General features: G+C 56.5%; 6 protein-coding genes across 6 annotated transcripts; 3 read left to right on the top strand and 3 right to left on the bottom strand.

Annotated features, from left to right (window-relative positions):
* Positions 1–6,228: 6,228 nt before the first annotated feature.
* On the top strand, positions 6,229–6,680 carry COL26b_005856 (uncharacterized protein; the record flags this gene model as incomplete). The annotated part of the gene is made up of 2 exons (XM_053178691.1): positions 6,229–6,493; positions 6,556–6,680. 2 exons carry the CDS (start codon positions 6,229–6,231, stop codon positions 6,678–6,680), a joined length of 390 nt encoding a protein of 129 aa, XP_053037334.1.
* Positions 6,681–8,381: 1,701 nt separating this feature from the next.
* Positions 8,382–11,814, top strand: COL26b_005855 (uncharacterized protein; the record flags this gene model as incomplete). The annotated part of the gene is made up of 6 exons (XM_053178690.1): positions 8,382–8,415; positions 8,552–8,720; positions 8,802–10,053; positions 10,100–10,310; positions 10,358–11,574; positions 11,623–11,814. The coding sequence occupies 6 exons, from the start codon at positions 8,382–8,384 to the stop codon at positions 11,812–11,814; spliced, it is 3,075 nt and encodes a 1,024-aa protein (XP_053037333.1).
* A 241-nt stretch (positions 11,815–12,055) lies between these two features.
* COL26b_005854 (uncharacterized protein) lies at positions 12,056–12,940 on the bottom strand (the record flags this gene model as incomplete). The annotated part of the gene is made up of 1 exon (XM_053178689.1): positions 12,056–12,940. The coding sequence occupies one exon, from the start codon at positions 12,938–12,940 to the stop codon at positions 12,056–12,058; it is 885 nt and encodes a 294-aa protein (XP_053037332.1).
* Positions 12,941–13,503: 563 nt separating this feature from the next.
* Positions 13,504–15,762, top strand: COL26b_005853 (uncharacterized protein; the record flags this gene model as incomplete). The annotated part of the gene is made up of 1 exon (XM_053178688.1): positions 13,504–15,762. One exon carries the CDS (start codon positions 13,504–13,506, stop codon positions 15,760–15,762), a length of 2,259 nt encoding a protein of 752 aa, XP_053037331.1.
* A 281-nt stretch (positions 15,763–16,043) lies between these two features.
* Positions 16,044–18,716, bottom strand: COL26b_005852 (uncharacterized protein; the record flags this gene model as incomplete). Its single annotated transcript, XM_053178687.1, has 2 exons — positions 16,044–17,717; positions 17,808–18,716. The coding sequence occupies 2 exons, from the start codon at positions 18,714–18,716 to the stop codon at positions 16,044–16,046; spliced, it is 2,583 nt and encodes an 860-aa protein (XP_053037330.1).
* A 2,296-nt stretch (positions 18,717–21,012) lies between these two features.
* Positions 21,013–23,672, bottom strand: COL26b_005851 (uncharacterized protein; the record flags this gene model as incomplete). Its single annotated transcript, XM_053178686.1, has 6 exons — positions 21,013–21,565; positions 21,710–21,875; positions 21,985–22,811; positions 23,062–23,269; positions 23,370–23,450; positions 23,510–23,672. 6 exons carry the CDS (start codon positions 23,670–23,672, stop codon positions 21,013–21,015), a joined length of 1,998 nt encoding a protein of 665 aa, XP_053037329.1.
* Between the last annotated feature and the right edge of the window lie 265 nt (positions 23,673–23,937).

Raw genomic sequence — 23,937 nt, 5'->3', positions numbered from 1 at the left:
CTCTTCTTCAACTCTGGTTATGTCCACGCGGAAGAAATCAAGGCTCAAACAACCAAATGTTCCCGACTCCTATTGCTTAGATTTCAATTCATTTGCCATGCGACTGGGTCTTATATAATATTGGTAAAACCCTTTGACCCTCGTGATTGAGGAGGGCGTCCGGGTCGGCCCCACTCCGACTCCCGGAGCCGGATGGTGGTCGGTCTGCCGGATCATGCCCCGAAACATGTCAGTAAGCTGCTACAAAGTCGCTTTTTTGTCGAATTAACATAAAACTTCTCCATCTTTTCGTACAGTTAAACCCCCGCAATTAGCCACGATGAAAACCGACTCACTGCGTGGCGACAGTATCCTGCTGATGAGTACCGCCGGCGCTGATCGGATTCCTTTCACGAATCTTGCTATTCCAGCCAAAAACTCTCACTCCTTTGATTGTGGTGGACTCCGGATTGCGAGTGAGATCGACAGCCAGTGGTTCGGTGCGGAGGGTATGCCTCGCGTGTACGTCTAGTCCAGTGGACCGAAAGACGTGGCCTGGTCTCTACGTCTGGAACGACCATTTGACCTATATTTCTAATCTTCCTCTCATTCCTGACATTCTTGTTTCAACCGTATGGGCTTGTTGCAGTGCCATCCGTCCAAGATCGAGATAAGGGAAGACGGCTGTCGGTTCACTGATACTCACAACAAGTTCCTTGTCAGCTTGTGAAGATCGCTTCTAGACCGGAGTCGCGGTGCTATCTTTTTTGATTGTAATGAAGCTTTCGGCTTGAAGTGTCAAGTTTGATGAATCCCGACGAGCGTTTTTGACAGCTGTGGCAAGTACGCGTCTAAGCTGTGTGAAGGAAAGACCATCGATGATCAAGATGATGAACATGTCCAAAGAAGAGTTCTGTTTGTGTGACCAGGCTATCGCCTGACAGTAGATTTGAAGTTGTGGGGGAAACTATAGCCAAGTACGCTGTCACATGGATTAATTCTGACGTGCTACCTACTATCATGTCCTCAACGTCAAGATTAGGTAGTCAGTCGGTTCCTGCGTATCTTTCAGCGTGCTTGTTTCTCCCACCTCAGTTACCAAAGGAATATAAAGGCAAGGTCTAGATCTGAACGCTGTTACTGCAGCCAAATTCCATCGAACTCAGTCAACGCTAGTTCTGCAAACCTATCTTTGTGGCTTCTGTTACCATGTCGTCATCTACTGCCAGATGTCTCATGCGTGGAATCTTCAAAATATAGCTCAAAAGTCGACCATGCGGAAGTCTTTGGTGTCTTGGGTGTATACAGATATGGTCAAGTGGATTATACCAACGAAGACAGCGCTGCAGGAAGGGTTCAGGGCACACTCTGAGCCCAACATGCCGGAATCTCTGTGATCTCTTGATGCTGGTGTTAGCTAAGTTCATTTCGGAAAATGAGAATGCCAGATGGTCACATGATTCTTTCAACAACAACCCGCTGACCGATGTCGCAGAGCCCTTGATATACCAGTATTTAGTTTGCAAACAACTCCAGCTTTCAGGCTTCCTCTGTATAAAATAGGCTTTCTTATGCATTTACAATTTGTGAGCCAAACAATGGAACTGTCTGGTTGGGGTGTGAAGTCTGGTAGGCAGCAAAAAGCCAGTTCCACGTATACCCATTCACCATCATCGCACGCTGCGTCGTAGCCGTGTGTCCCACTCTGACATACTCTTGGCTTTCTCAATCCTATCCGTCTATTTCTGCCGCTTTGTGTTTATTTGGGAGGTAATCAACGAAGACTGAGTGTAAGAGACTGACGCAAGGTTGATCATTACCCAGGCAGGGATTGGACCGTGACTTGATGAGACGTAATTGCGGGTTCACAGGACTTAGTGATGGAGAAGCAGGAATGGAATATGATTACATTGGTTTGATTTCTCTTTGAAGTTCTTAGTTTCTACATTTATAACTTTCAGAACGGGCTCGTGGTAGATTTGACATTGCGCAGTTCGTGGTTGCTCCAAGATAGCTTGGATCTGAGGTCTTGATGACTGCCGTCTTCCTTCCCTGACGAGCTTGAAACTTCATTTCACTGTATAACCCCATTTCTTTTGAATGGATCTCGAGTGTAATATAGGTGAATGTAAAGTTTGCACTGTCCTTTTCGTACCTGTTCTCACCACGGGCATTACTGCCGGGGGATTCCCTTCCCTATTTAAAGCTTCTTGTTAATCTTCTTTTCGGTGGAAGCAGGACAATTGGTCTTTCGAGCGTGATTGGAGAAATCTGGCAAGAATCTCGCGGAGCCCACGAAGTCGGTATACACGTTGCTGGTGGCTCGAGAGGTGACCGCGGCATGACCGGAGCAGACCGCGTGCGGAGATTAGCCTTCAGTATCTCATGCGAGTGACACATCAAATGTCTCCAGACTCTACGTTTGGTGTACTAATCGACCTAATAGACGACAGATGGTGACGTGTGAGTCTGAGCATTATGTCTTCCCAGATGTACTCTTCTTCGTCACCCACGGCCATATATCGTTTTTGGCTCAGAATCTCTGCGGACTGGATTGCAAACCGTGCATTTGGTTTAGGAAAATCAGAAAATATGGCGAGGTTCTTGTTAAATAGGGCATCCGCGATAAGGAAGCTAAGTAGACCTCGAACCCTCATCTTCGGCAAGGGCTTCCTATACCCCTGGCAGTATATATTGATGCCCGATTTCCTTGTACTTCCAAAACCTCAACAATTGCGAGTGGAAAACTGTCGGTGATATCGTTTTCATGTTTGGACCTCGGCCACCTCTACTAAGTTGCCTGAACGGACCTTGTCCATGCGTTGTGTAAGGAGACAGCCATTCATATTGTCGTTCAGTGGCAGTTTTGTCCGTCTCGTATTCATGACGACATAAAGCACGCCTCAACAAGGTTGAAAGGAAACCTCTGAGATATCCTGGAGCGGCATTTCACGAGGTAAATCGGCAGGCGATAAGTATGGGTCATGTAAGCAGCAAGTCCAACAACGCCATTCATTTGCGTGTGGCTTGAGTGAAAGAAGCGGTGCAAATCGGGACTTAAATATCTTAGATCATTTGAGTGTGAGATGAGGACTAGGTACAAGTGCTTCACGAAGTCGAAGGTCCTAGTCACACCCTCCCCATCTCCTTCATACCCTTCGTCAACCACATCTCTCTATTTGCAGTTGCAGTAGACGCTAGAGATAATCAGCAAACCAAGACACCAACACCAGCTTAGGACACTTACTTGGACTGAGCAACACCGGGGCCGGAGCATCCGTCATACGCGCCATTTTGGCTCGAGCACTGTCGAAGCATCAGCAACACACCCAGCAAGACCTTCTAGGTGTCCAAACTCACAGCTGCAGGGCACTCCGCCTGGCACTGAGTCTGGGTGGTGTAAACCTGGCCAGTCCAAGCCAAGACGGCAAGGGGCGAGGTGATGAACAGCAGAAGCGCGGAAGATCTCATGGTGACAGATGGAATAGTTTTCGATATGATTTGGAGGAAGAATATGATTTGCGCGTGCAGGATGAAGACTATCTGTCCGAACAACGACGACGAACGACTCCTATTTATCAACGCCATCGGAATTCCCTTCCCCGAGGAGACCTCGTAAACTCCCCAAACTCCGCAAAGATGACCCGTATCAACAAAACAACGATTCATGCCGCCAGCCCCGTCCCACGTTCCGCCATTTCCATATTCACAATAGCCCGAGCGGTGTACGAATTCCATATAGTAGAAGGACTGAAAGTCCATCTCCTTGGGGAATAGGGCGGATCCCATCCAATATGACGGGAAGCTAAATTTGTGGGAAGAAGCCCACATGAAATACCGAACGCGACACCGAGCGATCCGATTGATGCGTTGCTGGGGGCGTCGATCAAAGCCGTGACTCGTCTTATTTTCTTGAAGATCTTTTCTTCGCAGGTCTTTCTTTGCAGTTGCAGTAAGCGCTACAGAGGTAATTAATTAGCACAACGCTCCATACTACGAAGGCACCAATGCATAGGAGATGAGAGGCTTACTGGGGGTTGTCGGGGTAGATGCTGAGGGTGCAGTTCAGGAAATCATAAGTAAAGCTATCACACTAAATTTCCCCCAAAGCCAACATTATCAGTCAAATTCCGTGAGAGAGATCTTGGGCTCGGCTGGATGTGTGTCGTTACTTACAGATGCAGGGCAGGCCTCCTGGCACCCATTGATGTTCTCGTATGCCCCCACGATAAAAGCCGATGCGGCGAGGGGGGAGGCGATGAACAACAGGACGGCAGCAGATCTCATTTTGGCGTATTTTTGAGGCCGTTTTGCGTGAGGCGATATGATGCAAAAGAATGTAGTAACGAATGGAAACGAGTGTTGGGATGGCGACGAGAGGATGAAGACAACGAAGCTGAGAACTACGCATCGCAAGAGACGACTTCTCCTCTTATCTACCAACTATCGAAGCCCATTCTTACAAAAAAGCGCAAACTGAGTTACTCCTTAATCTACCTATTGTTAGCAACAAATCATGCCCCGTCGTGATTGCCGTGCGAGCGGCGCCACTCTCTCGACCCGGCCGGCGAAAAGCTGGAGTAGGTCCCGATAAAGGGGTCCGGCTCCCACACGGCAGGCCGGCTCCCACACTAAACACGGAAGCTAAATATATGGGACGACGCCGGACCTGATACCTGGCAGGTCCGATCTGACGTGCGAAAGCGGGAAGGATGATCGGATGGCGACGATCTGTCGTGGTTCTGATTGTCCCTGCAAGACATCGCCGGAGCGGCTGGCAGGGTTGAGCTAGGATACGTGATGACGTCTCAGCGGTTCTATAATCTTCAAATTGCCTTTAGAAATTCTGCTCTCGTCGCGATACTTGACGTTCGTTTTGGCAACTTCTCTAGAGATCTTTGCAGGACTCCTGGCGACTCATCGAGGGAGGTAGAGTCGCGATAAGGCAATGGCTATGCCGAGGACTCACTGTATTCGAGGCGCTGGTGCGGGCTCCGCTTGACTCGTGCCTCTGCGGACAGCCCGCGGGTTGTGGGGACGGGAGCATGCTGTGGGAGAATGAGACCCGGGGACCGCTAGATCTTCGGGGCTGGTTTCGGACCCCGGACGTGATCGTGGAATGGCATCTTAGACTGTCAATGTCGCCGCTGGCACGTATCCCAAGCTTCACTTCTTTGGCCGTTGCAGACGGTATCTAATTTCTTTGGCGGAACACGTACCCGCGGGGCTCTTTCAGATGTCGCGATTTTGGTGTTAGATTGGGCGCAGGGAAGGGGGTCCCGGACGCTAAGACGAGAGTTTGAGCTCTCCAAAGCATGAGGATATAAGCTTAATTTCGGGCAATCACGACATCTGCAGCCAAGACCGGAAAGCCATTTGCGCCTAGACGGCCATCTCATCTTGCTCCAGACGACGACGAGACATCAATTTCCCTCAGATTCGGGGAAAAGGCCGTTGCTGAGGAGGCCTAGCGGAATAAGGGAGACGACTCCCCGGGCTTCTGATGTGGTGGACCAGGTTCGGACTGATGGCATGGAGGAGAGAGTAAGGCATGTCATCATGCCCAAAAAATATTGATTTAGACATGGGCATAAAAAGAGAAGCTAAGCCCGTGATTTATCTTGCATGCTGAGCTAACTTTCGTCGAAATATATATCTGCCCCTGATGCTCAGTTGGGTCTTAGTTGGAGAGTCGGTCAGCAGAGGACCTAAGATCTTATAGTCAGTGTGGTTGAAGACTCATATAGCATCATAATGGCTCTAATCAAGCAGTTTCGTCAAAATGGAGTTGTGATGTTTTCCTTGTGTCTCTAGGTACCAGACCTGACCTGAGGTGATTGAGAATTGCAACTCCCAGCCAGTCTTTCCTCTGAGGCCATTGCTGTCTTGTTACCTTCGTATATGCTCTGGAAAGCTCTCATAGGTGACAAAGTGGTGAATGTCGTATGGGAACGAATACGCAGGATGTATTCACAATAGCATGGTCTGCCAGTCCAGGCTCACCTCGAGCTCACCTTGAGATTCTGCCCACTTGCCACTCCTTCCGATTTGGCAACAGCGCAACGGGAACAAACCCATCACTGCCACTTGAACAAATCTTTTTGCTTGCCTTTGCCCTTGGATCACATACTACTCAGGTGCCCAAGGAAACAACGATAGCAGCTTGAGGCCTCACGATACTCACTCACCTCGACCTCCGCTTCCTCTCCCCACCTCACCCGACCTCCTCAGACCCTTCCAACCGCTAAGATGTGCATCATCATCTCGACCCTCTACGTGGAGTGCATGCACAAGCACTACCAGAACACCTTCAAGTGCGCCTCGGCCCGGGGAAGCTCCCTCTTCCAGTCGTCGCGCAACTTCACCCTCGAGCGTACGATCCACCTGCCTGACCAGCAGCCGAAGCAGATCCCCCACCCCCTCTGCGATGGCAACATCAAGAAGGCAACCCGCCCCGTCACCGGCCGCTGCAAGACTTGCATTCGCGAGGAGAAGGAGCTGAAGCAGTTGCTTGGTAAGAGGCTATCGAGATGTCGCTGACGCAGAGGGAGAAGCTGGAGCTAACGATGGGTGCAGAGGACGCCCGCCGTGCCCGGGATGCCGCTCCGGACGATGCGGTCACCGAGAAAAATGCTCGGAACAGCGTGCTTGGACTGCAGCAGCTCGTTGCGGCTACGAAGCGTATGGATCTGGACGATTGAGTTGGTCGCCTCAGCAGTGTCGACATCGGAAATCCATGTCTACGATAGACACCGCAACGTTCGCTTACATGTTAGCGGGATAATTACGGAAGCTTGTGACGTTTCGAGGGGCATCGAGAGATATCGACAACTCAATGGCCTTGGAGTGGATGCGCAAAGGGAGAATTGGATTTCACGATGGAGTTGGGAGTTGGCAGAAGCAAGTGTGACACGGAGGAAAAACGCGGGGCATTATGGGCCGGCCTCTCGGGGCAGGGGCGGGTTGGATGACAGCCCCACATGGACTTTCCATTTGCAGAGCCAGCTTTTCGGGGCAGGCAGGACCGGCGGCGACGGTGGGCAGCTTCCGTTGGAGACTTTGAAGGCATGGTAGGCATTGGACCGACCCGAGCAGAAGGAAGGAAGGAGGGGGATCGGCGGTCCATGCTTTTCTTCGGGTGGCTCTTTCCCTTTTCCAGCCTTTATTGGCTGCTCCCCAGCCACTGGCATTTCTGTCATTCGGACACTAGCAACCTGCCACCTTCTAGAGGGACACTAATGAACTTACAATGCGCATCTTTGTGCTTCTGGAACGTGACTGGAGTCTTGGGGTTGAGCTTGATCTAGGTGATTGAATGGTTCGTCGAATGGAGATGGACTAGTTCCCAGCGCCATGTTTTGGGCCACCGATGCATGTTGCACAGTTCTTCAGAGGGGACCTGAGGGGGAGACATTGGGAGGGTCCTGATGCTGATGCAGCATTGGACCGCACCTGACACCTGGGACCATTGGGGGCGCTAGCGGCGAGCCATGCGTGTTTGCACGAATCCAATGAATGATACGTGCCCCCGGTCATGTCATGCTGATTGATGCTGAGGTGGTGGTGTTCTCTGTAAGGTACATACCTTGCCTGTCTGCCATGCCTGGCTAGCGAACCGCATGAATGGAAACGCAAAGCTTGCATGCAACCAGAACCAGAGCTGACATGTTCGTCCCGTCGAGTTCATGCCAGCCAGCCAGCAGCGATATGCGATCTGAAGGGTCCAATGACACATGCGTGGGTTCCTGGGGCATTGAGGGTGCAGGCAGACAAACTCAATTGCTCGAGTAGATTGATTGATTGTCCAGGGGCGTGGAGGGAGGAGCAGAGATGCAAATGACGAAGTCCACGTCTCGCTTCCCGTGGAAAAGATAAAATCGGTACCTTCCCTCCCCTGCCCACCTCACCTAGCTCCTGCATCTGGCCAAACCCACCCCGCCCACTCCTCCTCCACGCGCACTCACACTCAGAGGTAGCAAGCACACTGCACGCTGCACCTCCCTGGTACCTACCCCGACCTCAGGTCGCAGCGATGGATGGATCCTTCCCAACACCACCAACAGCACTCGACATGCGCCTGCACCAACACGATTATGGGCACCACCACCAGCAGTGACACCGACACCGACACCACACGGGAGGTGCGTCTTGCCTAGCCTCGCCCACCCCATCCTCCCGCCCCGTCTGATGTGCCCATCCCATCCACCCGCCGCCTGCCCATACATCATACCCTACGTACCCTTAACCGCCAAACCTCCATCTTTGCACCATCACCATCGTCATTCCAGTACCATTGCTTCTTCTGCCTGTTTTGCTTTCCATAACCGTGTTATCGCCATCACAGTGCATCCTCACCTTCTTGCATGCGTAATCAGTAATCCGGCCCCGCCCTACCGCTCGAAATGGCCAAGAAGGCGCGCCAGAGGATCAGCTACGGTATGTCTCTCTGCCACTCCCGCTGCGCCTGTGCTGTTTCGCTGTCGCCGCTCGTATGCTGCCGCCGCGCTTGTCGTCGCATCAGCCCTGAGCCCGACAACGTAACCCCGCACGCCCACGCGGTTGAGCGCATCAGACCTCTGCAATCGCGAGATTGTCGTCTCTGCCGTGCTCCCACCGTACATCTTGGCAGTCGTGCTAATCGTAGACGTCCCGGTAGTCCTCGAGCTCCCAGCTGGCTCCCAGGGCGGCGGCCACAGACTCGGCGTCAACGGCCTCGCTGTCGACAAGGACAATGGCATTCTGTAAGCACCCGATACACGATTCCAAAGCCTCGAAGCCCACCTTGCGTCGACAGGCACTGACGGGCTCGCTCGGATATGTAGATACTCCGGCGCCCGCGACGGCGTCGTCTGCGCCTGGGACCTCGACCTCGACCTGAAGGGCGGCGCACCCCCGCCCGAGAAGAAGCCCAAGACCACCTTTCGCTCCCAGACCCAGGCGCATATGTCCTGGATCAACGACATTGTCCTCGCAAACAACAATTCCGCCGTCGTCACTGCCTCCAACGACCTCACCGTCAAGGTATGGCGTCCACATTCCGAAACGAACGATAACGCGGCCAAGATCGGCGAGCATGCCGACTACGTCAAGTGTGTGGCTACACCCCCAGGCGGTTCGGTCAACTGGGTTGCCTCAGGCGGTTTCGACCGCAAGATATACCTATGGGATCTCAACGGCGGTGGAAAGACTCTCGAGATTGATACCAAGGGTGATGAAGTCGCTGAGAAGGGTTCTATTTACGCTCTGAGTGTCGGCCACAACATCATGGCCAACGGCGGACCCGAGTCGGTGGTGCGCCTTTGGGACCCCCGATCTGGCCACAGGGTTACCAAATTTGTCGGTCACACGGGCACCATTCGCGGCATCTTACTCAACGAGGCCGGCGACAAGGTCCTGACTGCCAGTTCTGACCACACCATCAAGCTGTGGAGTGTCACGGCCGGTCGTTGCATGTACACGTTCACAATGCATGAGGACAGCGTCTGGTCACTCTTTTCAGACGACCCTGAGCTGGGCACCTTCTACAGCAGTGATCGCGCAGGTTTCGTAGTCAAGACGGACGTGCGGGGAAGTTTCGAGGACATTGACGAGGGCCTTTCGGTTGCTGTCGCGCACGAGTCTCACTCTATCAGCAAAGTCGTCGCTGCGGGAGACTACATCTGGACGGCGACAAATACCTCATCCATCAACAGGTGGTCTAATGTTGATACTGGCCCAGATCTGCAACTCCCTGAGGCATTCAGACGGCAGAGGGCCGCTTCGACGGCTTCGAGACCCAGGCAACCTTCGAGCCCGCCTCCAGCGGATGCCTCGAAGAAGGAAATCTCGCCAAGGTCGATTTTGAGAATCTCCAACACGGCAGCTTTCCCTATTCCGACCAATCCTCCCCCCGAGACCGTTCCTGTGGCAGGCGCAAATGCTCCGCAGGGAACGGAGCCCATACCCATAAACCAGAACCCCGAAGAGACCATCGAGGGCCAATTCGGACTAGTCAAGCATAAGCTTCTGAATGATAGGAGAAGAGTCTTGACGCTGGATACGGCAGGCGATGTTCTTCTCTGGGACCTGATAAAGGTGCGTGGGCTGGAAGGAAGTTAACTGCAACGACTAACTTGTGTAGTGCGAGCCTATTCAAAGCTTTGGCAAAAGGCATCTCGAAGACGTCGAACCTGAGATTAACACTACGGAGGCAGTTGCACCGTGGTGTTCCATTGACATCAGCTCCGGTAGTCTTACGGTTGTCTTGGAACCATATAATTGCTTTGATGCTGAGATGTACGCGGATGAGCTGACTTTGGAGGAGCCTATCGAATTCCGAGAAGACCAGAGAAGTAAGATTCACCCACATTGATAACTGATGGATGCTAACCAGTTGCAGTTAACCTTGGTAAATGGGTCCTCAGATATCTCTTTGCTGGCTTGATCGACGAAGAGATCAAGCGTGACGAGGCGTATCGTCAAACTCTCAACGAGGTGGTAGAACGTAAGCTGGCAGCAAGCCGTGCCAACCCGCCATCGTCAATAGCCATTCCCACTGGCTCTCCAACGTGGGATGAGAACACGGGCACTCCCCGAGCAAATGGCTTGCAGTACCCGATGACTCCCGGCATGGCTATTGGCCTTGCTACACCTGGCGCAGGGGGCAAGCTTCAGGATGTTCCCGAAGGAGTTGCAACCCCTGCTAGCCCCCTCGACAAGAAGTCATCCCAGTTCAGCCGTCCGTCTACGGAGAAAGAAGACTACTTCACTAGTGCTATTGGCCCCATAGAAGGTGCTTCAAAGCCTACCGCGGCGCCAGCCACGCCTGCAACAGAACAACCGCCTGCTGCTGATGCCAAGTCCGACGCAGATTCGAAAGAGAAGGGGAAAGACAAGGATAAGAAGGACGAGAAGGACAAAGAGAAGGATGCTAATGGAAAGGGCCCCAGCACACCGTTTGGCAAGAAATTCCGCATGGGGATGGGGATGTCCTTCGGAAGCAAGAAGATTGGACGTTCGGCTTCTACAACAGCGCCAGAGAAGCCTGCTGTCGTTGACGAGAAGGCAGAGGAGTCTGAAGCATCGTCGACACACGAGAAGGAGGTTGACGACAGTTTCTTGGGGGCTATCCAGAAGATCCGCAACGACTACGACAAGTCCTTGACCGAGAACCCGGACAAGCTTATTGAGACCAAGATTACGCCAAGCCTGCCCAATGACACGCCTGTGTTGAAGCTGCCTCCCGGAACGAAAGTCGTCCTTCAGGAGGAGACGACCGGTGGCAGCGCCAACATCTACCAAGGAACCGTAGAAACGATTGGTCAAGGAACTGACCTCTTTGAGGAGCGGGGCCCGATGTGGCTCGGCGAGGTTTTGCTTCAGAATCAGATTCCACCGAAGGAGCCTGTGAAGGTTTCCTTCGTCTTGCAGCCGTGGCAAAACAGCCTGCCGGATATTGCGTCCACGGACGGCAACAATCGCCTTAACGCCAACAGGATGCTCCGCGTGAAGAAGATCCTGGCATATGTCGCTGAACGCATCGAGACGCCTGTCGAGAACCCCGAGCCAGACGCTCTCATGCCGCACGAGTACTTGGAGCTTTACTGCAATGACCAGGTAAGTTGGTTTGCCTTTGTTAAGGCTGGATGTGACTAACAATCGCAGTTGTTACCTATTACCATGACCCTCGCAACCCTCCGCGCCCATATCTGGAAAGGGAGTAGCGATGTCCAGCTTTACTACAAGGCGAACGGGCGCAAGGAGATCCCGAACCCGCCACCTGAGCCTGCTGCAGCCCCTGAACCCGAGCCGGCCCCCTCGCAGGGCACTGAGACGCCTCCGAATGCGACAGCTTAGGCTCGAGGCCATCCGCAGAGAGGGAATTGTGGCTCAAGCTTCATTCGGGCATAAGCAGCCCGGCGTTTCTATGACTTCTATCAGCACGGGTATTAGGCGTTTTTAGTAATGTACATAGCGGAAAAGTTGGCAAGCACGGCCTCTTTGGCAAAGTGCTCGTATCATACAAGGCGGGAGGCACGTTGAGTGGCCTCCAATGCATATTCATTCCTTCGTCCGCAACCACCAGGTCTCCTCCGCCTCACAGCACCGCTCCAGTAAGCGTATTCGCCGCGAACTGGTAGCTTCCCAAGAAGATGGCACCTCCGATGCTGATCCACATGACTCTCGGTCCTATTCCCGCAAAGAAGGGGCGGATGCCGTGCTGTCGATAAATACCCCTCAAAACGTCTCCGACCTTTTCCTTCTCCTTGCTCAGCATGACCCTCGTCTTGAGTACATCCAGCGGCGTCGTAATTCCCGCCGCGGCCGCACCGGCGACACTGCCGTACAGCGCGCTCTCGACCGCAGAGACCTCGTATTCGGTCTGCTTCCCGTCGAGCTTCCAGTTCTTGTTCTGCTTCCTCTCGCGGCCCCAGCGTTTCAGCCGCTCCCACAGCGGGAACTGGATGATAGTGAAGGGCACCTCTCTCAGGACGGTGATGCCCCAGCCGCGGTACAGCTCGCGCCACACGCCGCCAAGCCCCGCGCTCGTCGAGTACAAACTCAGGATCCCCCGTAGCGCAGCGGCGCTGCTACCGCCGTGCTGGCCCGCCTGCGCGCGCTGCTTGACCACCTCGGTGGGCACGCGGATGGCGCAGGCGGCGACCTCGCCGAGGGACGCGGCGAGCATGTGCGAGACGGGGTCGGTCCACTTCTTGTCGCCCGCGGAGGCGAGCTTGCGCTGGATGACGCCCTTGGAGCCCTCGTAGGTGCAGAAGAAGAAGGCGGCACCCGGGGCGGAGCCGACGAGGGCGGAGCCGATGCCGCGGTAGATGCCGGTGAAGCCGCCCGAGGGGAAGAAGCCGGCGGAGGACTGCAGGCGGGTCTTGAGGGTGTCGAGGGGGAAGAGGGAGAGGTCGACGGTCGTGCCGGCGAGGGCGCCTGCGAGGAGGGCTGTTGTGAAGGGGGGGTTTGCGGACGACATGTTGAGGTTCTTTGGGGGGAGGGGTTTTTTCTGTTTGTCGCGTGCTCGGGCGCGGGGGAGCTGGTTTTCGGCAGGATCGTCGAGAAGGACGGGAGATTCGTGGGGTGGTGGTTGAGGAAAAGGCCCGAGGCCTGGTTGGAGGTCAAGGTCGCGTCGTGTTCATCGCTCGTGGGAGGAGGGGGGGAAGTAAGTACAAGCTGGCGGCGGGCGGGTTCGTTGTCTGCTGCGCTATCGCCGTGATATCGGAGCTCGATCGGTCCCCTCCTCGGGCCTCGTCCCCTGTACGTAAGGGAAAAAAATATCGGCAGGGGTCCTTCTGAGCAAGGTCCAGCTCGGGTGCTGCCCCGAGCGCCCGGGAAAGCTTTCGTCCCACGCCAGCTTCGCAGCGTTGATTCGCCAATTGCAACTGTCAAGCTTCACCATCCCACTTTGCCATTTTTCAACTTCACGATCCCGTCGCGATCAGAAACTCCCCGCCGACGACCACGCACTTCCGAACCACCACCTACCTCACTACACACGCCAGCACCCATACAAACACCACCAACGATGTCATTGCCAAAATGTCGTCCCTCATCACCCCATCCCAGCTCCTCCACCCGGCGGTCCCGAAACACATAACCTTCCTCGAGTTCTTCAACGTCGTCCGCGCCACCGCGCCCCCGCGCTTCCCGCACGCCCGCGTCGTCCAGCCCCGCCGCATCGCCCTCGCCGTCTCCGGCGGCCTCGACTCCATGGCCCTCGCCGCGCTCTTCAACCAGCTGCGCGAGGTCAACCCCCTCATGCGCATCGCGGACAACCCCCTCTCCAAAATCACCGCCGTCATCGTCGACCACGGCCTGCGCCCCGAGTCCGCCGACGAGGCCCAGGCCGTGGCCAAGGAGCTCCGCGCCCTGCGTCACATCCAGCCCGTCGTCGAGACCGTCGTCTGGAAACAGCTCGGCGTCGAGGGCGACCCCGCGCAGGCCCCGAACCTCGAGAGCCTCGCGCGCCGCGCCCGCTACCGCGCCATCGGGAAGGTCTGCCGCGACCGCCACATCGAGAGCGTGTTTCTGGCGCACCACGAGGACGACAACTACGAGACCGTCCTCATGCGCCTGCTCGCCGGCCACGGCTCTCGCGGGCTGCGCGGGATTGCACCGCAGGCGCCCATACCAGAGTGCGGCGACATCCACGGTGTCCACGAGTCCGGGCATGTAGACGACCAGGCGCTGCGCATGCCGATGGTCTCCTTCCGCCCGTCGAAGCGCGACTGGCACCACGTCCGCGCCGAGCTGCACTCCGAGCTCGACCTCGCCCTCTCCGCCGCCGAGCTGCGCGCTGGGCTGCAGCTCGGCTGGCACGAGACGCCGTACGCGGAGCAGGACCCTGTCGCGGCCACGGCCTCCGCGAAAGCCAGGGCCAGGGCGGCAAGCAGCATCCGCAACCTCGCGCGCATACCCATCGAGGACGCGGGCGTGATGATCTACCGCCCGCTGCTGGGGTTCAGCAAGGACCGGCTGCGCGCGACGTGCGAGCGGCACAACATCCGCTGGTTCGAGGACCGCACGAACGCCGACCCGACGCTGACGCTGCGCAACGCGGTGCGGCACATGGTCAAGGGGCATGCGCTCCCGCGGGCGCTGCGGAAGGAGAACGTGCTGCGGCTGTCGGCAAGATGCGACGCGCGGATCCGCGCGCAGGAGGCCGAGGCGGAGCGGTGGGTGCTGCGCGCCGTGGAGGGCGACTTTGAGCCGAACGTGGGCACCCTCGTCGTCAGCCTGCCGTCCATGGCCGTGCCGCCCCCGCGACGGAGACATGCTGCCAAGGCGAGGCGCGAGGCGCGGATATCCCACCGCCGGACCATCGCCGCGCTCATCGTCCGCCGCCTGCTCTCCTTCGTCTCCCCAGACAAACAATACGCCCAGCTCTCCTCCCTCCAAACCGTCGTCGCGCGCCTCTTCCCCGCCCTCTACCCCTCCCCATCTCCCTCCCCGCGGAAGGCATTCAACCACGCCGCAGTCCTCTTCCTCCCCGTCCCGGGCTCCTCCCCTTCAAAATGGTACCTCGTCCGCGAGCCCTACCCCTCCCTGCAACCGCTCCCGTCCGTGACCCAAGTCACAACCAGCGCCGGCGTCAACCGCAACTTCCCTCAATTCCCGCCCGGCCCTCGCCCGGGCTGCACCTGGATCGACGCCAACGGGCACGCCACAACGCTGCCCGCCAACGGCCTCACGCAGCTCGAGTTCCTGCACCAGCTGCACCGCGAGCCGCTGCCCGTCCCCGCGCACGCCGGGCCGGGCTGGCACAAATGGCGCCGCTTCCAGCTCTGGGACGGCCGCTTCTGGGTCCGCGTGCGCGGCCGCGTGCGCTCCGTGTTCAGGGTGCTGCCCTTCTCCGCGCAGCACGCCAAGGCCTTCCGCGAGAGTTTGGGGAGTGATGAAGAGAGGGTCAGGTTGGAGGGCACGCTGAAGCGATTTGCGCCGGGGAAGGTGCGGTATACCCTGCCCGCGCTGTATGCGGTCAACAGGGACGAGGATACAGGGCAGGAGGTGTTGAGGATGCTGGCGCTGCCGACGCTGGGCGTGCACTTGCCGGGGATGGAGCGCTGGGTCAAGGTCGAGGCGAGGTATCGAAGGGTGGAGTGGGGGTTGTTGGATAAAGGGGACGAGGAGCGGTTTCGGGGGCTTGTGGAGGTTGAGAAGCCGCGTAGACGAAGGACGACGAGGAGGAGGAAGAGGGTGGCGGCGTCAGGGCCGATGGATATGGAGTTTGGGAGAGAGGCTGTTGCAAAAAATGATACCCCCTTTGCGCGAGTGCGTGACTGGTTCAGCGGGATGTAGCTGGACACATGGCTTATGAATATAGGTATATATGAAATGATTTATTTAGACTAAAAGATATTGAGGGTGATGATTGTGCCCGGTATTTCGCAAACCCCCCAACCAAAAAAGACTCCAAATCCTGAATCGTTAACGACTGGTATTATTCATATGATATGCCGCATTCTCATGTCTGCTTCTTCATCCAGCATATTTCCCGCATATCTGGATACCCCTCCCCTCCTTGCGTTCATTTTCTCGTATGCAATATTACGGAACAAGCCTCAACTCCTCGAGGCAGTTCACGCCGGACCGATGATGAGCTCCTCGCTGCCGCTTACACTTTTCAGCGTTGCGGAACACGTCCACGCTTGGCCCTTGTGCGCCTTGACGGACTTGGGAATCTTCGTGTGGCTGTCAAACTTGACCCCTTGCCCGCGGATATTGATGTCGCCGCTAACGCTCGTGGCGTCGATAGCGCCCTCCCACGAGCCTGGATAGACGATCTTGAGGTTGCCGCTGATCGTATCGTGTGTAGATTTGAGGTGGCGCATGGGCGGGGGCGCTGCCACTGCCTGCCTGGCGGATGAAGAGGAGACCTCAGTGACAGAAGGATTGCTTCTCTTGGGGATGAGATCGCTCCAGCGGCGGTCGGAGCCCGGGAAGTTGCGGTACGGGTCGCGCGCGCCGATAGGGATGAAGGGGATGTTGGGGATATGCGGGATGCGGGGCATCTTGGCGGGGATGTCGGGGACGGGGAGCGGGTTGGTGGGGATGTCGACGGGGAGGTTGGGGTCAGCCCTCTCTTTCTCCCTCTCGCCTTGTGAGAGAGTCTTTGCGATGTCGACCCAGAGGGGCTCCAGGACGGTGACGGCGATGGCGCCCGACTTGGTCTGGGTCACAAGCTCGGGCTCCGCCGCCGTAGTGGAGGGGAGCAGGCTGAGGTCGTAGACGGGGAGGAGGGTGACACCGATGTCTCCCGAGACGGAGTTGATGAATGCGGCAGTGCTGAAGGCGGCCCAGGAGCGAATAATGCCGGATTTCGTCTCGATGGTGGTGATGTAGTTGCGCGGCGGGATGACAGTGTCGGGCTTGGCGCTCTTGGCAGCTTCTTCGAGGGGCTGCTTGACGAAGACGTCGCCCGAGACGGACGAGACCTCGAGCACGGCAGGCAGCGGCCGCGACTCGAGGACAGGCTTGGGTTGCACGGCGGCGGCGATGTCGCCCGATTCGGAGCGGATCTTGAGCGAGTCGAAGAGGGGCCAGCCGCCGGCGATGTCGCCCGAGATGGTGCGCACGACGATGTTACGGGCGTCGAGGCGGTAGGCAGGTGTATCAGCGGCGGTGCCTCCGGGGACTCGGACGTCGCCGGCGAGCGTACGAATCTCGAGGGTGTCCTTCACGGAGACGGCGAGGTCGTCGACGAAGCGCACGCCGAGGTGGAGCGCGGCGAGCTTGAGCTGGTTGAGCTCGGCGTCGGCGGGGACCCAGACGGTGGCGCGGATGGCCATGCACGGGCGCGAGGTCTGGCTCCATTCGATGGCGTTGGGGGCCTTGACGCGGAGCTGCTGGATCTTGGCGTCCCACTCGACCTCGACGTTAAGGCGCTCGTCGTTACCGACGACCTCGAGCTCGACCGACGGTCCCGGGCTGTCGGAGAGCTGGCGGCGGACGACAATGTCACCAGTGATGTCGGTCTGGTAGCCGCCGTGGGAGGGCTGCTTGCCTTCTTGGACGGTCTGTAGGACGCTCAGCCATTTGGACGAGTCGAAGCCGACGTCAAAGACTCTGGTCTCGAAACGGTGCTCGTTCTGGGCGCAGGCGGACTGAGGCCGCCAGGGGAGAGGTCTGGCTGGGCCGGAGCCGGGCTGCGACGGCGTGGTGGGATTGGAAGGCTCGGCAGGAGCTTCGGGCCCATCTTTGATTGGGAGGCCGGTGACAGGGTCGAAGTTCTTGGCGGGCTCCTTTGAGGGAGACTAGGTGTGTGTTAGATTGAGTGACAGAGTTTTTGATGAAAATAGAAAACAAAAGTCTTGGAAAAGAATGTCACCTACCGAGTGGCTTACGGTCCCGCTCAACATACTTAAGAAGCCGACAAAGATGGAAAACATCAACAGGGCGAAGAGCACCATCTTCAGCGTCCTTCTCGACGCCCACGGGAACCTCTTAAGTACCCTGTCCTTCCACGGCAGCGGCCTCTCGTCGTCTTGGTAGGGCTCATCGCCTCCCATGCTTTCGGGGTCGCGGCCCAGCAGGTGCCGCGCTTCCTCTGGGGCCCCCATGGCTACTACGGGGGAGAAGGTCTGGTAATTCCTGAACTCTCTTGGGGATGACGACGATAGCGGCGACGTGGGCGAGGGCGTGTAAGCCGGCGGTGCCTCTCGCGGGATGTTGAAGAGGGATGGCGTATGGGAGAAGAGGCTCCTTCTTGGGTGTGTCCTGGGAGTGCGCAGCGGGGTGTCGGTGGACGGCGAGTACGGCGTATAAGACGACGAGCTCTGGGCGTGGGAGGTGTACGTCGTCGTGTGGGACGGCGTGGCTACGCTGTCGCCGATGGAAGAGAACCCGTCGTCGTAGTGGTAGTCGTCGTTGTCGATCGACGAGGTACCGCGATCGTACGTATGCGGTGAGGTGTTTAATCTCGTCTCTTCCCTGGCCTCGCTGTCCTTCTTTGAGGACTTTTGCTGCTGCAGCTGCAGAGAGGGATCTTGGACGAGGACGTTAGGTACATGCGGGACGCCGGCGGAGGTGGGCAGCGTCGCGTCGGTGACGTTGTCGGTGGTGTGGTCACGACGATGATATTGGTGTTGCTGCAGCTCCTGTTCCTGTTGCGGAGGGTAGAGGTTGTCCGCTGACGACGATGAGCTCTGGAAGTAGCCGTCTGTGGGCGACAGGTGCACGTCGAGGTCGTCGTCCGGGACCTCGAAATCGGAGTCGTCGGCGGAGTACAGGTTGTCGGAATACGGGGCCGGCATGGCGACGGCAGTAGCCCAAGAGCAGGGCCTGTTTCTATTTGTGTACCGTTTCGATCCTGCCTCTCTCCCTCTGCCTGACTGCCTGTGCCTGTGTGTCTGTGTGTCTGTGTGTGTACCTTTCCTTCAGATGGTTTCTGCTTTACTACTACGCTCCCTGTTTCTTCAATGCCGGGGTCACAGCTTATTGCAGCTACTGTTTGAGCTTTTTTGCTGGGCTTTTGAGACGGCAGCCCCTTACACCCACTTCAGAAATTCGTCCCAAAACAAACTGCGACGGTAACCTCAGGGTCTGAACGGTCAGTCCCGTCTCTCACACCTCCTTTGACAAGAGGTTTGACAGGTGCTGAATCGCAACGGGCTTGGCTGATACGCGCAGTGTCGAGGGACGGGTAAAACGGACTGCCAAGACCAAAACGGCACGGCTTCGACTTCCTCGGATAATTTCTTGTTGAAGACGGCTTAGCTTACAATGCGAATTGTAATTGTGTAAGAAGGGAAAACAATGCGCGCAAGCTGTCGTCGTAAGGCGGGGTTCGTTGCTGGTGGTGATGGGAAAGCAGAGGAAGACGACGATAGTTGCGTGTTCCAGCGTTGGCAGGTACGTAGGAGGGGAAGTTCGGGAGGGAAGAATGTAAGAAAGGGAAAAGAGTCGGCTTAGAGATACAGCGGCGGCACGGGCAGGACCGTTGAATGAGGCGGCAAGTCCAGTCCCGTTCCTTCTGCGGCTAACCGGCGTCGACATCGGTCAACCCAAACCCAACCACCCGCCGTGCGATTGCGAATTTACGAGCAGAGATAGCCATGCAGAAACACCCCCGGTCGGTCATCCAGCCGCGACCGCCGAAGACGCAAGACACACTACGCATACCTTACCTTGGGACTCGCAGAAAAATTACGATAGCAGCAGTGTTTGGTTTTCCCACCGGCGCCTGTACCCGATACGGCGACAGCATGCTCGACATGACTGCTGCAAAGGAGGGGGCGACTCGTCAGCCTGCAGATCAGGGAGATATGAGACCGCGTACCGACGCAGCGGTGGACGGCGGAGGCGGGGACTCTGCGTCTTAGCAGACGGGCCCCGCGATGCTTGACTTACGCAGTAGCACCACCGCCAGAAAATGCTTGACTCCTGCCGCCTGCGAATACGCTGGTTTGGTAGGCTTGCGTGATACACGCCTGTGCGCCCAAAACGAAACAGGAAGCTGGTTAACGGTAGCATCAAACTCAATTGGACAGAGGTGGAGGGGTGGAGCAGGGCCGCGCCCGACAGCAACTGTGAAGAGGCACAGAGGGTACTTCTGTCAGATTGTTGGGAGAGCGGTCGACTGGGATTGGATGCCTACGGCAGGAAGAAGCTACTGTCTTTTGGTACTCGTCTGTTTTCTGTCTCATTCTCTCACAGTTGACATTTCTTCGCAATCATGCACTTCGCATGTGGAGGTGGACCATCTTCACCCCGATATTACGCTGACAAAAGTTCCCATGCTGGCCGCTTCGGTTATCGCTCCGAGCCGGGGTCGGCCGGCCGGCCATACATACCTTAATGTGTGTTACCCTCTCTGCTCAGTGCTGACGGTGTTACGAATCACAGTCGTGTGCCCGCATCTGCACCTCGATGGGGTATGTCGTCAATCAAGCTTCCTCATGGTTGGAGCGCTCGACGCGCGGGATGACGACGATCGCACGTAAGCTCTTGATGAAGCTTATCCATTGTCGGGGTTAAAATTGAAGATTTCTGGTCCTCGTAGGGCAGACGATGACGCCGAGGTCCATGTCCACGTCACCGGCCTGCCATCTGAAGACTTGGAGGAGGGGAAATGAGCGGATCGCGAGAAGAAGGTTAGATCTAGGCACCGACCGGTCGGCACACAAAATGCAGGACCCGTTCGTCGTCACGATAGCCTCAACAAGCATCGTCTCCACGTGGTCATCATCCACTTTGCACTATTAGCGCTCAACCGGATTGGGCACAGATCTTTGGTATATCCGACTACCTACGCCGTGGTAGTAGCCACCCAAGTCTGGGCAATCTAAATAGAAAGTCTTCTGGTATCTCGCCTCCACGTCTTCCAAACGCCATGACAACTGGCCATGTTCCTCAAGCAATTGTATCATGAGCCGCTCTCAAATCGGCGACCAGGCTATTTCATTCCTCCTACGCCGTCCCATAGTCTTCCCTCTCCGTATGACGCTCCTAGAATACTCCCCAGCTTTCGTGCCCGCGGGAGTTGAGCGTTTCTTTGTCGTGATAACCAACCACCCCCTGTTTCCAATGCTTTCCTTTCTACCCGGTACCTCACTCTAATCCGAGGAGCTTCTTTGAGTTTTCATACACAATCCAAGTGATGCTCAAGGCGGGAGCAACCTTGAGAAGATTGGGAGTGAGGCCCTTGTACATGCCTCGCATGCCTTCGTTCTTCAACGTCTTGTGTGCGACGTCCCATATGCCCGTGTAAGTGGCGGGGTGCATTACCGTGCCTTGCGTCTGGAGACGGGTGCGCAGCACGTTCAGTGGGTACACCACCGATGCACCAAAGGCTCCGCTGGTGGCTCCGATAAGCCCAGTCATGATGTTTCCTGGCTTGACATCTTCCTCATGGATGCCTCGGTACTTTGACATGTACCTCTTGTACGAAGTCTTGAGGAATTCAAATGTGCCCATGTCAATGGCACTGTAAGGGAACATGCCCATCAGGCCCATAGTGACACCGCGGTACGCACTACGCATTCCACCCGCTTGCCACATCTTCTTGGCGGTATCAAGAACGAGTGCATTGCCGGTGAGGCCGCCTTGGACTGTTGATGTTTGGAGGCGGAACTTTAACGTGTCAAGCGGATACACACAGAATCTGGGAGAGCCTGCAGTTAGTAAACAAAGCCGGATATAACAATGAAACAGTGACAGCGACAAAAGCCAGCACCAATGGGATGGAAACATTTGAGTTGGCAGGGATCGAGCAGCAATAATCGCGATCGAAACGGGCTAGACTTACTGGGCAACCATGCCGGCAACACCACCCGAAACAAATTTCGAGTACCCGTTGATCTGCTTGGGGTCGTTGTGGCCCTCGAGCTTCGCGAGAGTACGCTTCGCGGCCTCATAGGATCCGAATTTGATGGCGCTCTCGGGCATGATTTTGATGACGTTGAGTCCATTGCCTTGACTCGGTCAGTAAATGCATCGGGCAAACAAGCTTCAACGGCGATACCCTGGGCCGAGAGATGACTCGGACGCCGGCAGCATCGCCGCGACTGACAAATTTCGTACCTGCAAAAAGACTCCGAATGCCGCCCGCCTTCCACAGATCTTTGACGGCATCTCCAAAGGGGCGGACGGCATTGCGAAGAGCATCTACTGGTCGCCCTTGCTTCAAGGCGGTGGCAGCAGTCTCGGTGGTGGCTCGCGTGTTGACCAGCAGGTACACCTTGAGACGATCGAGAGGGGCGGTGGCAGTTCGCGAAAGTCCTCCGGCGACGGCACCCGCGATGAAATAACCTGGATCAGGAGCGAAGTCAGTCAGTCTCTTGGTCTTGCGTTCAGCAGTTGCATCGCAGCTGGAGCCTTGCTCGGAGCCAGTGACCGGTTTCGCTTGGGAGGTGCCGACGCCGGGGAGTTTTCGAATGGTCGCGAGGCCGGTATACTGTTCGTCTGCGGCCTTGGCGCCGGCCTGGAGGACCGCCGCCGCCGCCATGTCGACGTCCACGCTGTCGGTGATGGTCGGGTGTTTTGATGTCGGTATTGACGGTATTGTCGCGGTAGGGTCTCTGAAGCTGCTTGGTGAAGTCTGCTGTGCTGGTTTTGATGAGGTAGGAATTTTCGAAATGTCAGGATTGTCCTCTTGAGAGGGCACCATCGGGCCATCCGTGTCGGTGAGGGGCTCGGCCGGAGTCTCACGATCCGAAGGTGATGCGATCCTCAAAATGGATCCAAAGAGGGTTTGCAGAAGGAAGCCGGTCGTACCTAAGCCTTCAAGTGTCTCCTCCGACACCATCGAATCACCCTCAGCCGTGAGAGTGACAATGGAAGAATAAAAGTCCAGCACTGCCTTGAGCGGCGCATGGGCATTGTGCGTTGGCATAAACAGGAGGAAGTCCCTATCGGAGATGCCTTGTTAGTGAATTGCTCCTCTGCCAATTTTGCACAGATGGGATCTGGAGGGGACCACGATGTACGGCGTGTCGGCGAAGCGTCCTGAGATCTCGGTCTCCACCCTCACCGAACTACACCGAGAACACCACAACCCCTGAGGCCCCGCCATCACATGGGACCAAATTTCGGTCATTTCCAGCCCATCATCTCTGACACGAAAAGGAGAATCCTTGAGGCAAGGGGAATCAGGCTCACCTCCATTCCTCGAAGCTGATGAAGCCGTCGTTGTTCATGTCGATGTCTCCGAAGAAGGCACTGAGCTTGCGCATCGGCACAACCAGCCCGGCCCGCCTGAATGCCTCCTGCAGCTCCGTCTTGTCCAGCCGTCCATTGTTATCCTTGTCTATTGACTGGAACAATATCATGAGCTGCCTCTCGGTCTGCTCGACGAAAGTGCGGAACTCTGGCATCAACACCCATTAGCACCTCTCCTCGACCCCCAAGACAGGGGAACCCAGCCAACGAGCTCCAGCCTCAGCTCAAAACTCCCGTTCGCAGCTCACCTTCGTATTGAATCTTGCCGTCGGCGTTGGTGTCGACAACGGTCATGATCCGCCGCAACATGTCCTCCGCATTCTTCATAGCTGCAGCGCGACATCAGTACCATCCCATACGGGAGCGTCGGACAAAGAAAGATGCTGACGGTGATCGATCCTGTTCAGGCCCTTTTGCAGCCCCTTGAAGTCGAGGTAGCCGGTGCCCTGGACGTCCAATTGCTTCCAGAGCTCCTCCACGCGCTTATCGCGCTGGTTCTGCGATTCTTCCATGTCCATCTCGAGCTCGGCAACCCATTCTGTCACGCCCATGGCAGCAGCGGCATCTGGGCGCAGGGCAGTAGAGTCGGGGCTTCGGTTTCGACGCGGGAGTCATGGGGCGACGACTAGTGTTATCGGTAAGGTGAGTCGCTCGCGGGGGGTTCGGTATGTATGTTTTGTCTCATTCAGACATGGCGGGTTGGGAAAGGTGTTGTCGCGACACTTGCATGCTGCAAGTCACAAGGACTGACGTAGGAGGGATCGTGAGGTGCGGCGTCGACCAAGAAAAAGTAGAACCCGCTCCCGCCTGCCGCAA

Source organism: Colletotrichum chrysophilum (genome assembly GCF_026319265.1).
Source record: "Colletotrichum chrysophilum strain AFK26 chromosome Unknown scaffold_41, whole genome shotgun sequence".
Taxonomy (NCBI): Eukaryota; Fungi; Ascomycota; class Sordariomycetes; order Glomerellales; family Glomerellaceae; genus Colletotrichum; species Colletotrichum chrysophilum.
The sequence above is the reverse complement of the archived record's forward strand: the minus strand, read 5'-3'. Positions and strand labels throughout refer to the sequence as shown.